General features: G+C 41.0%; 1 protein-coding gene across 1 annotated transcript in view; it reads left to right on the top strand.

Moving 5' to 3' along the window:
* The window catches only part of KMT2E (lysine (K)-specific methyltransferase 2E), a 110,523-nt gene that overhangs the window by 65,240 nt on the left and 32,887 nt on the right, over nucleotides 1-12,396 (top strand). The window contains exons 10-14 of the mRNA XM_015415081.1: nucleotides 322-452; nucleotides 2,860-2,977; nucleotides 6,200-6,309; nucleotides 7,308-7,572; nucleotides 11,430-11,528. Coding sequence (XP_015270567.1) covers nucleotides 322-452; nucleotides 2,860-2,977; nucleotides 6,200-6,309; nucleotides 7,308-7,572; nucleotides 11,430-11,528 — 723 coding nt within the window. The remainder of the gene's footprint in view (nucleotides 1-321; nucleotides 453-2,859; nucleotides 2,978-6,199; nucleotides 6,310-7,307; nucleotides 7,573-11,429; nucleotides 11,529-12,396) is intronic.

Raw genomic sequence — 12,396 nt, 5'->3', positions numbered from 1 at the left:
TTTACATTGAAAGGTTTGTCTTGGTTTACAAGTCTCAGAATGTATTGATACTCTGAAGATGTCCTTCCAAAAATTAATTAAGATGTTTACATAAATATAAACTGAATTATAGAGGCATTACTGCACTTATGTATGTCTTTATTAAGTGACAGTAGTTAGTTTTTCCCTTTCCAGAGTAAGGTCAATTGTCTTTTTAAAAGACAGATATCATGTAAAAATTAAAATTACAAGTTGTTCTTTATAGGCTGTATTATAATCTGGTAATAGCACTAATGTAATTCACTTAATCAGATCTCTGAAATTCTTCCTTTCTTCCTCTAGAGCTATATTCAAAAAAATAAGAAAATCCTAAAAGCTGCCAAAGACTTGCCTCCAGATGCGCTGGTGATTGAATATCGAGGAAAGTTCATGCTGAGAGAACAATTCGAAGCTAATGGATATTTCTTTAAGAGGTACATTTCTTTAAAATTTTGCTTTAATTATGTACAAGTTCTGTAGGATGCTACAGTTACACTTTTCTTAGCTTCTGGAACAAATTATGTCTTTGTGACAATTAAGATAACAGCTTTCTGTAGTTCTCCAATCTGAACTTAATTTTCTTCATGTAATTTGAGAGTCTGGCTTCTCATCATATCCTCTACAGACCAGTTGATGGCTTGTAGTCAGGATGTTCATTGCTCTGCTTCCCCCTGCCTTTTCCAGTCTTTTTTGTGTAGCCCAGGCTGCCTTCATCACTCAGATCTTCTTTTTCAAGGTACATCTCTTCTGCCTGTCATTTCCTCACAGGACATCCCATTTTTCTGTAATTTTCCCTTCCTCTTTCAATATGAGTATTTGGAAGGAGCTAAACCTTTGTTCAGACAGCAGCTTGGCTAGCTGATTTAATATTGTTAATGCGAAACCAAATTTGGAGGAAATGCGGAGGAAAAACTAGAGTGAACACTTTGTACAACCTGTGCTGATCTAGCCCTTGGCTTGCCACATTGTGGAGTAGCAGCAACTAGCCCAGGGATTGACATATTCCCCCTCTGGGCAGTTGGCATAATAAATCTGCACAACTGACATTTTGAAAACTTGCCCATCTGGAAGTGTAAATGCACTTACATTTGTTTCCAGCCTTCATGTATTACGGTATTGCCCATCTTCTTTTATTCCTCCCTCATATCTTCATCCCTTTTCCCTGTATATTTCTGAACCTTTTCACATTTTATTCTGTAAAGTGCAGGCACTTCATGAGTTTTGCACAAATGAGAAGGAATAGTTCTTTTGCAATCTGAAATTGATTTTAGTGGGGTGCTTAAAAAACAAACATCCTAGCAGAAACCTAAGACTCAAAATCAAAAGAGATCCCCAAAGTTCCCTATCTATGAAGAACCTCCACCTATATTTTCCTGTACATACAAAGTAGGTTTCTCTTTACTTAAACATCCATAGCATATTAACCTAACAGTTTATACTGTCCCACAAGTTTCCATAGACCAAAGGTGTTTGCAGGGAAAGGAAGTCATTTAATAAACATAAATCCAGATGACTGGACGGAAATGAAGTGTACTACTCTCTCCCCACCTAGGTCAGCAGCCAGCCGGCCTAAAGGGAGAATTCTTTCAGAATCCCAAGTACAGAAGAGTGAACATAAAAGCAAAACCACCCCATTAAGATAATCCAAAATACCATTTCCTTAGCATTCTGGCAGAAACTGTCACACATAACCAAATATCCTCTCTAGCTTTGACCAGCTCTGATTACATCCCGGAAGATGGCAGTGAAATCCCAGAATCTGGGACTTTGAATGGGTGGGATTCTTTTTGCCTGTACTAGGACAGGTCCATAATACGTACAGCAAATGATGCTTGGCTCAGCAGAATCAGTATTTTATGCACATTTTAAAAAGAGATTGTTACAGCAAGGCAATTTTTGTTGTGAGTAATCCTTACACTTTGTCAGGTTTTAGTCTTAACATTTAAAGTCGTATGCAGACCAACATATCTGCAGGACTATCTCTCCTAGCATGTCTCTCCTGGTGATCCCTGGCTCAACAGATCCGCTTAGCCTTGACCAGAGCCAGAGCCTTTTCAACTCTGGTGGCGGCCTGGTGGAACATTCTCCCAAAAGAGATCCTGGCCCTACAGTTCCGCAGGGCCTGTAAAACGGAGATGTTCTGCCAGTCCTATGGTTGAGTCGGCGGTAGTGCATCTGATTTGGCCTCTCCTGCTCCGCTCCACCAGTGTTGTGTTCCTGTCCACCCATTTGCCTCAGTACTTCACTATCTATCGTTCGTTCGTTCGATTTATATCCCGCCCTCCACAGAACGGGCTCAGGGCGGCTAACAATTTGGGCACAAAGCCAAGATTAAACAATTAGGACACAAAGCCATGATTAAAACACTAAAAACAGAATAAAACAATCCAATAATACATAAAGTGCAGGTGCTCCAGATGTCACTACAGTCCTCTAGATGTCACATCAATCTACAATCACACATAGGCAGAACCTTCTGAGTTTAGTTACTAATTGTGCTACAGACAACCATCTAATGGTTGGTATAAATTGATGTTTTATATATATATAGGTATTATGTTTTTGGTATTATGTTTAACTGTGTTTAAATTATTGTTTTTATATGCATTGTTGTCACCCGCCCTGAGCCTGCTGTGCGGGGGAGGGAGGGCTAGAAATTAAATAAATAAATAAGTTTAATTATTTGGAATAGTAGTTTATTACTAAGGGGGAAATAAACATCTTCTAATAAAATATTTGTTTCCTGATTTACACAAGGTTTTCTAAGCTATTGTGAAATGAATTATTTTTATTATATAAAATCCTTTAAACTAAGAGTGCTTTTTTTGGTTGTTGTTTTAGGCCATATCCCTTTGTTCTGTTCTATTCTAAATTCCATGGGCTAGAAATGTGCGTTGATGCAAGAACCTTTGGAAATGAAGCTCGGTTTATTAGACGTTCTTGTACACCTAATGCTGAGGTAGGTCTTTATAAATTTTAAAATATTTCCTTGTTTGTGTTGTGCAAAGCAGGGTCTTACACTCAACTCTGCTATATTTGTTTGATTCCCAGTAATACAAATTTCAGGGAACACAATTGACATCAAATGCCATGCTTTGTTACTAGTGAAAAGAGAGCAGGGGTTTTTTTTATAAGCCTCAAAATACTCTTTAATATTACACCTGCTTTGTTCATCCTAGTGAACCATTAAAAACAGATAGAACTGAATGATGTAGAACTGTAGATGAAGTGAATTCACTGGTGTGATCTTGATGCCTTTCACTTCCTACAGTGGCCCTGTGCTGCTTTTCGGAAGGTGTGTGTGTGGGGGCTACATTTCACTAACTTGTTCTTTTCAGTGTGAGACAGGATGCAACCCTTGAATATAGGCATGTTATAGAGGGGGAAAGAAGGGAATACTGGACACCCACTTCAGCTCTGAATTGCTTTGCACACTGAAAATATGTGTGCATAAGTTGGTGATAGAAGAATGGGGGGAGGGGAACATGTGAATTATAGTTTGTTCTGTGAATGATGGTTCTGTCAGAAACTTTATTGAGCTTTTTGGGCAGACAGAACTGAATTCCAGATGCTAGTTATAAAAATCAGAATGATTAGTTTCAAGAAACATTTCACAGTAATGTAGTCAGCCCCTCAGTTATGAGAGAGGCTTAGAAATTATGAATGATAAAATAGATTTCTACTCTCTTTCTGGTTCCTGACTTTCAGGGATGGACAGCTGTCATTTCAAAGAATGCTTACTTTGTTTTTGTGTCCTGTTCTCTCACCTCTAATTCCTTCTGAGGCAACTAACCCAGAGGTTCTCAAGTTTTGAAATGGGACCCATTTCTAAACTTACTTCACTCTGGTACTGCTTTCCTGCACCCCTGGAATCTCACGTCAGTTTAACAGTGAACAGCTTTTTATTTTATTTTTCATGTGAAGCATTTATAGCTATATGTAAAGTGTAGTAATGTGTAGCTAGTATTACTGAGCAACAGAATGTATTTCAAGGCTGTTTTTCACAATACACAAGGGCAACCCTAGATTTCCTGTTGAGCCTCCTCTGCCAGCTCACCCTGTTACTCTTCTTCCTCCCCACTGGTCTTTCCACCCCTCCATGAGAGAGTTGCAACCCATTTTTGAGCCAGCCAAAATTTGAGTAGGCTTGAAATGAAAGCTGAGACTTCCAAGATTTGAAAAAGAATGATAGTATCTGCATACCATTTGTTGATTAGTTCTTGCAATCTTAACCCACCAGCAATGCTTCCTCTAAGCTGTAGAGTCTTGTGAGCAAAAACTCTACTTTGTGAGCTACTGGCATTAAAATTGTGAGCGAGTGATTTGGCTACTGCATAAATTAGTTTGCTCTGGAGCCATCTTTCCTGAGCTAAAACAAAAATGTGTGAGCGAGAGGCTAAAAAATGTGAGCTAACTCATACTAACTCAGCTTAGAGGGAACACTGCCCACCAGATCTCTGTTTAATAACATTTTATGGATATATGTAAACCACCAGTGTAAGAGAAGTTAAAGGACTTGTCTAAGCCAGCCTTACGTACATGGTAGAGATTCATTCTTCAGAATCTCTTTTCACTTCAACAAAAAGAAACACAGCTTTTCAGCCCTTAGGGTTGTGCAGTTGCTTTTGAAAGCATGAAGCTTATCAGCAGTTTCTAATGACCAGGAGATGGTGCATTAATCTCCTGTGTGGCTGGCTATCAGTCTGTGCCACTTTCTTCAGGAATGTTTCAATGTCAGCAGTACATGCCTACTTTCACTTACCCATCCATAGGTATTGTGTTCATACTCTGCTTCTTAAAGGAAACATTATATTTTGTGAAATCTCCAGTTAAAATGAAAGCATGGAAACAGCAAACTGGAGCAAAATGAACAGAATTAATTTGTGTTGATGTGATTATTTGTTTTTAGACTTCTGGCGTGCGGGGGGGCATGCAGTGGCATAGAACAGTAACAGCTACTGCCTTTGGCTTGTGTTTGTGTAACTAGAAATTAGCTGTCATGTTCAATACAGGCTTGACCACTGGTTCAATACAAAACAGAATCTGCATGCATCCCCAACCCCTCCCTGCTCCCACAAACTCCAGTCTCCCAGTGCTGTAGCCTTACCAGTCAAATTTGCTGCCAAGTGAGTACTTCCAGAAACGGAAGATTTGATGGACTCATACATAATGACCTTGGAGGTGTACATGGGTGGTGGTGCATGGTATCAACATACCAGTTTATTTCTGTTCCCCACTTACCAAGAATAAGTCTTGTATGAATTTGGAGACAGCAATGAGGCTGCATCTCTGATTGCATGTTGGGCTGGGACCAGTGTGGAGCTAAGTTGCATGTTGTTTCTTTGGTCAGTGTTCCAGCTGGAAGCTGGCTATAGTCCAGGTTTGGCCAGGTCAGTTGCTAGCCAGTGGAACTTAAGGAGAAAAATTAGGGTCAAGCAGAAAGGAATATAGGGCAATTATCTTAAAGTAACGTGGTTTTTGTTGTATCCCACTGTATCAGGGGTCCCCAATATGGTGCGTGTGGGCACCATGGCACCTGCTGACACCTTTCCTGGCACCCACCCACCAAGTGTTTTTAGAAAATGGGTGGGGCCACGTAGGGCTCTTTGCCTGCAGAGTTTCTGATTGGCCACTGAAGATCCGATCAGCTGTGCAGATTAAAGTATTGTTTCAGCGGGAGCTGCCACCACAATACTTGTTTAATTCTTCTCTCATCCTCTTTCCCAGTGATTTTTTTCCTCCCCTGTACTTGGGCTTCCTCTGTGTTGTTGATTCCTGTGGCAGATATTTTGTGGTTGGCTTTGCCTCCTGTGGCAACCATTTTTGTGGTTGAGCCCGTTATCCTGTGTCAGAATTCCAAAGATGTCCATAGGCTCAAAAAACTTGGGGACCCCTGCATTGTATCCTTAAGACTCATTTTTCCTAATGCCATGCATAGGGTTTGAAGGGACTCTTCAGAATTCTGCCAGTTTTTTGTCTAGAAATGCATGGATTGGTTATACCTTTTGGGGGCTAGTTTATGAATTACATACATAGATAAGAATGCTTTCTTCTTTTATCACCTGTGCATCGACTTTACTAAAGAAGCAGTTATAGGATGAGTTACTTGAGTGGAACAAGTATAAGATTTTTTTTTGCAGTACACTGAGACATGCTTAAATCCACTGCTTACCTTGTTTAGGTTAGACACGCCATTGAAGATGGAACCATTCATCTTTATATCTACTCCACCCAAAACATTCCAAAAGGAACAGAAATAACAATTGCATTTGATTTTGATTATGGAAATTGGTAAGTGAAACTGAGCATCATACAATGGGGCCATGTTGTTAAAATTGCAGGAATTGATTGCCATGAAAATGTAATGATCTTAAAAGCTCTCTTCACAAGGATTACCAAGGAATCTGGTGGAGTTTTGCTACAAATGCCTTTACGAGTGTAAGGCAAGCTCTGGTGTTCATATTGTTAGTGAACACTACTGCACAGATTAGACAGGGATCAAAGAGCTGCATTAAACAAGCCTTGTAGAACTTTCTGAACAACAGACCCACGTTATCATCATTGCAAATTGATTTTGAGACTTTCCTCAGTTTCTGAGGTGGTTTTTGATTGAGCTTAAATAGCTGCTGTTTGGGAAACACACACGATCAGAGCTACATTGGTTATATGGAACTATCAGCACAGTCCTTTTTTGCTCCTGGCTTCTGGTGGTTGGAATCAGTGGCAAAGTGTAAAATTGAGTTGGCATCCAGCCCTTTATTTGATAAATTAATTTGGTAAGTGAAGATTAACTAAGGTTGCAGTCCCTGTGAACTCAGTGGGATTTACTTCAGAGTAAGGAGCTGCGGTGGCTCAAGTGGTTAAGACGCTGAACTGCAGGCTGTGGAAGGTCAGTAGTTCAGCAGTTCAAGACCCGAGTTGCCGCATGATGGAGTGAGCTTCCGTCTCTAGTTCCAGCTCCTGCCAACCTAGCAGTTCGAAAGCAAGAAATTGCAAGTAGATAAATAGGGACCACTTCAGTGGGAAGGTAACAGCATTCCGTGCGCCTTGGTGTTTAGTCATGCTGGCCACATGACCACGGAAACGTCTTCGGACAGCGCTGGCGCTTCGGCTTTGGAACGGAGATGAGCACTGCAACCCTAGAGTCGGATTCGACTGGCTTTCGAGCAAGGGAACCTTTACCTTTACCTTTAAGCTGCACAACAACAGATACCATTGTGTTAACGGTATTTGAACATCCAGTGGTTATATTCACAGGACTGTTATGTTTAACATTTGCATTTTTTTAGCAAATACAAAGTGGACTGTGCTTGCCTCAAAGAAAATCCAGAGTGCCCAGTTCTTAAGCGAGCCTCTGAGCCTACGGAAAACCTCAGTACTGGTTATGAAACTAGAAGGAAGAAAGGCAGAAAAGAAAGGGATGCTTCAAAAGAAAAGGAAACCCAAAACCAGAACATCACCTTGGATTGTGAAGGAGCAGCCACCAAAACGAAGTTTCCAGACAACAGACAGAGAAAACTTTCTCCCCTTAGGCTTTCCATCTCAAACAATCAGGTATTGCTGCATATTCTAGAGTTCAACTTAAATAGGAAACATTCCTTTTGATGCTGAGCCATAGTCATCGGCACACATTACTCTGATGTGTGTACAGAAGACCTGTGCAATTGGCTTTCCCATTGGCTTCAGTGGAGGGGGCAGGTGCATTGTGGACTTAGGAGCTCTGTGTAAATTTGTTGCTCCTGATCCTGTAATGACCCACTGGGCTTGTGTATGCTTCAGTTAGCTTTAAAATGAAAAGATATTTTACCCAGCTTCATCTCTTTATAATTATATAAATATAATTTCTTTATAGTTTGCTATCTCAGAAAGAATCAAAATGTTTGCTTCGGATATTTTTTGCAGATTGCTAGAGTATCATGCTGTGCCTCATGATTTCAGGATAATTCTCTAGTGCTTTTTGGTTAATCATAAAGACATGAATACTGGAAGCCAAAATAACAACATTTGTGGCTTATTAAAACCATGGATTTATATATCAACTTGCTTATGCAACAGTTCTTACTGGGTGTATTTTTGACAAAGGATGCATTCCCTTTTCAAAGCCTGTTCCCATCTTATGTTTATTGAAAGCAGGAGACTCCTAATGGTGTATAAATTATTTTTAAATGTTTACTGATATCTTCTTGGAGGTTGATATATTATGGCCCCGGTCACACGGGCAGGAAACTGCAGAGGAGAAGCGTGGCTGTTTGCCCTGGGGCAAACTACTGCGCAGTTACGCGATCAGACCTCCTGTGGAGGTCCTGTGGAGGTACCGTGGAGGTTCCATGGCAAGGGAGAGGTGCCGATCACAGGACAAGCCGGCGCGCAACGAAGAAGCGCGCGCCGCGGCAAACTGTTTTTTATTTTTGTGTACATGACAAATGCGCATGCTCCGTTGGGTGCGCGTGCGCATCCACAGAGACTTGGACAAAAAAAACACACCTTATTTGCAAGGGGACATGGGCGGGCGCCGGATGCCTCCGGAAACGCGATCAGACGCCCGCCCTTGCCCCGCAGTTTCCGGAAACTAGTACCTCCAAGGTACTAGTTTTTTGCCACGCAGTTTCAGCGGGAAGCCTCGGTTGAGCCACGGGAGTGCTACGCTTCCCAGATGTGCTGGTGAGATCGCGCCCGGAAACTCCGGCTGTTTTCCGTCTCACTTGTGTGGCTTCTGTTACGTGTGACCGCAGCCTTGTTAATCTTTAACCACTAAACTTTAAGGGGATGTTAGACATATAATTGAGGTATAATTGTCATGTAGGAATCGTCATTGTGTCTAATTCCCAACATGGCCAAGTTTGTGGATACTTAAATCCAGAGACTAGAACCATGAACAAATGGGACAGCTCTTGCTACAAACCTGAGAAAAGCTTCTGGTTTGTGGAAAAATCTGAAAACTTAAAAAAAACACCTTAATAAAAGGAAGTTTAACACACACACCCCATAATTGTAGCAGTGCCTGTATCTTTAAGAAACTAATGTCCTCAATGGTTGTTGCTAGGCAAGCCCACAGTATTGCCAGCCTTCATGCTTTGGTTTCTGTCAGTGAAGAGGAGGGGCAAGGCCCTAGTTTTGACCTTTGAGGGATTGTGAATTCTGGCCATTCTGGTGGCAACCACTGGAAAACATGCTACCATGCAGCTTGCATAACTCATCCAGGCCTGGCTGTTTGCTACAGTTCAGCAGCAGCCACCCCAAGAAAGCCAGTGTTGTGTAGTGGTTAGAATTTCAGACTAGGATCTGGTTTGAATCACCACTCTGCTGTGGAAGCTCACTGGTTGACCTTTGGCCAGTCACACATTCTCAGCCTAACCTACCTTACTGTGAGACTAAAATGAAGGAGAACAATGTAAACTGCTATGGATCGCCATTGTGAAGAAAGGTGGTATATAAATGATGTAAATAAACAATAAATATGACTGAAGATGGGAGGCAAATACAAGGGTGGGTTGGTGGGTGGTAGGAAAGAGAGGAGGAAGCAGGGAAATGTAAGGGTATGGGAATTTCCAGGAGGAGGGAAAGAAGGAATAGGGGGAGAGGCATACAGGGGAACGTGAGGTGCCTCAGCAAGTCCTTGTAGGCGCCCCACCATGTAGAGGAGCCCATTGGCTACTGAACCATGGTTTTCTCAGATGGAGGTTGCCAGGGAGAGAGAAAGAGGGAAAGCTGAAGATGACGTGTAGATAAAGGCAGGTTGGCTGGTGGGTGGAAAGGAGAGAAGGAAACAAGAAAAGTGGAGAGACTGTAGGGACTTTCAGAGAAGGTAAAGAGGAAATAGTGGAGGAGGGCAAACGGAGATGCCCCCTGCAAGCCATTTTGAATCCCTCACTTGCAATTACATATTACAGAAATACACTATAGGAAGAAGTCCTAAGTGAAGATTCTCCGGATTCTGATTGTTGAAATAAAACAGTCATGTCATTAAAGATTTCTAGAATGTTGGGAATTTTACAAAAGGTTTATTTGCTAAACTGCTGACTAGAGAAAGACTTGTTATAGCTTGCTTTTCAGCTAACCTTAGTCACAAGTCTTTAATTCCTCATAAGAAGTTAGAAGTGAGATAGGATTAATAAAAGATACTGTGGTGCTTGGAGAATATGTGGTTTTGAAGGAAACATTGCAGGTGTATTAGTTGTGTTTAAGGGATTAATTCTGATTAGTCAAAGCCATTGTTTGCTTTCCTACTGAGCTCATAAGGCACAGCATGTGATTCCTACAGAGGCTGATCTGCAGAGACAACATAGTCAGGGTTTATTGTGGACATGTCTACACTTTGCGTAAAATGTCAATTCAAGCTGCTTTTTCGTGCTGATATACTAGTGCTGTTGTGGTGACAGTTACACTTATTCACGCTTAGTGCAGTCATTCCATACTATCCCACCCCAACTCCAGGTGGCTTCTTGTTTTTCAGACTCATTTTAAAACATTCATGAGATTTGTGCATGGACTACTGTGCAAAACACATCTGGCACTCACCAGCTACATCGGAGTTGAGAAATAATACTGGGATTTTGGTTCATTAACACCTGACCTTCACAGTTTCTTTTTAAAAATTGTTAAATACAGACCTGAGATAGGCAAATTTGTATTGTTTGAGAGGCGTTTTGGCTGAAAAGTGCCAGTATACATTTTAATGATGTGGGAAACTTGATGTGATAGTCACAAAAGTACAGGAAGACAGATCATTTGTAACCGGGGAGGGGTGGTGATCATAATATATCCCCATGCAGTATTCCTTTCTCTAATCAGTATTTTCACAATAACTAACATCCTTTTTTATACTTCTTAAAATCTAGTACTTGTGAGAATTGGCTCTATGGATCTTAAAATTTGTTCAGTGAGAAATTTATCATATGAAGTATTCGACATGAAAAGAAAGGTTGTGAGTACTAAATAATAGCTGCATTAAGATAGGGCACCTTATTTACTGTATTCCATGATAAAGTCTTAAGAGAAATTTGCTGGTAGGCAATTTTATACAAGTGCTATAGTTTGGTGGGGGACAGAAACAAGAGCAGATGAAACAAATCTGGATTACTCATGAGTTGTCTACCAAAGCTGCATTAACGTCTTCAGGTGGTATGCTATAAGTAGCCTGAATACCACTCTGTAAAGACAAAACTCCCTGATAAGGTACTTGGAACCACTGGCTTACTACCTGTGATAGGAATAGAAAATGTAGTTTAGTCAAGATATTTGTACTGCTATGAAAGCGTGAGCTATAGTTTCTGCACGTTGTACTGGCTAATCGGTTGGCTGATGTTGCAGTCTTGAGGCTTCTTCGTATTATGTAGTATGTAGAGCTCCCTAGGTCATAGCAGCAGCAGCAGCAGTAGAGCTTCTGTAAAGCAGTCATTTCCATCTTTCAGGAGCCAGATTTTATTGATGATATAGAAGAGAGAACTCCTATTAGCAATGAAGTAGAAATGGAATCAGAGGAGCAGATTGCAGAAAGGAAAAGGAAGATGGTAAGTTGGGAAGCTAGTAGCTGCTTAAAGCTGTCGCTGAAGTTGAGTGACAGCTGCTCTTCCCATGCTGATCATTGCTGCCTTAGGTATTTAGAATTGGGGAATATTTTAAATCTACTGCTGATACGTGCTAACAATATCTAAAGTTTGCTGAGTGAGTGAGTGAATGGGTGTAATTTCTTTTATGACTTTCCTGTTACCGTCTGAAAATGGGGTGTTTTCTTATGAATTGTTTTCTGTTGTTGCTGAAGTGTTGTCACAGTTTACTCCCCTCCCCAAAAAACCCTTACTATACTTGACCTTGCAATTCTTTTGCTTAGCTGCCTTTAAATGAAGTGTTTCCTGTTTCTGTGCTGGCTACTTAAATTGGATAAATTTCTGTAGACTGTGCAGCAGCAACAACAAAATTCTCCTGCAGAGAGAATAAATGTTCAAACACTTATACATGTTTTTAAAAGTGCAAGACGCACACACACACAGACACCAATTTCCACATTTGTCTGGATTTTACTCTTATGTTTGTGGCTATACCTTGTGGGAGGCAATGAAGGTGGGAGAATCTGACGGTAAAGAGATGTTGCCAGGGGAACTGGGCAACAGAGAAAGTTTGGGGGAGAAGATAAAGGATTTCACGTCTTCTTCCTGAACATCATTTATTGGTCCATAGTAGCTGCTCAGTTTCCCCTGCTTGTTGAAGCTCTGAGATCTTATTAGCTAGTCTCCCCACTTCCATTGAGTATGACAAGTAGGTAGCACTCACAGTGCTGAATGTTTCTGAAAATGTTAATTTTTGCTCTGTGCCTGTCTTGCTGCTGGTACAGATTCCCCATGGGACATGGTTCTTGAGCTTCCTCCTTCTCTGTACCAT

Source organism: Gekko japonicus, unplaced genomic scaffold, assembly GCF_001447785.1.
Source record: "Gekko japonicus isolate JY-2015 unplaced genomic scaffold, Gekko_japonicus_V1.1 scaffold5, whole genome shotgun sequence".
Taxonomy (NCBI): domain Eukaryota; kingdom Metazoa; phylum Chordata; class Lepidosauria; order Squamata; family Gekkonidae; genus Gekko; species Gekko japonicus.
Note: the sequence above shows the minus strand (reverse complement) of the source record. Positions and strands in the feature narration are given on the sequence as shown.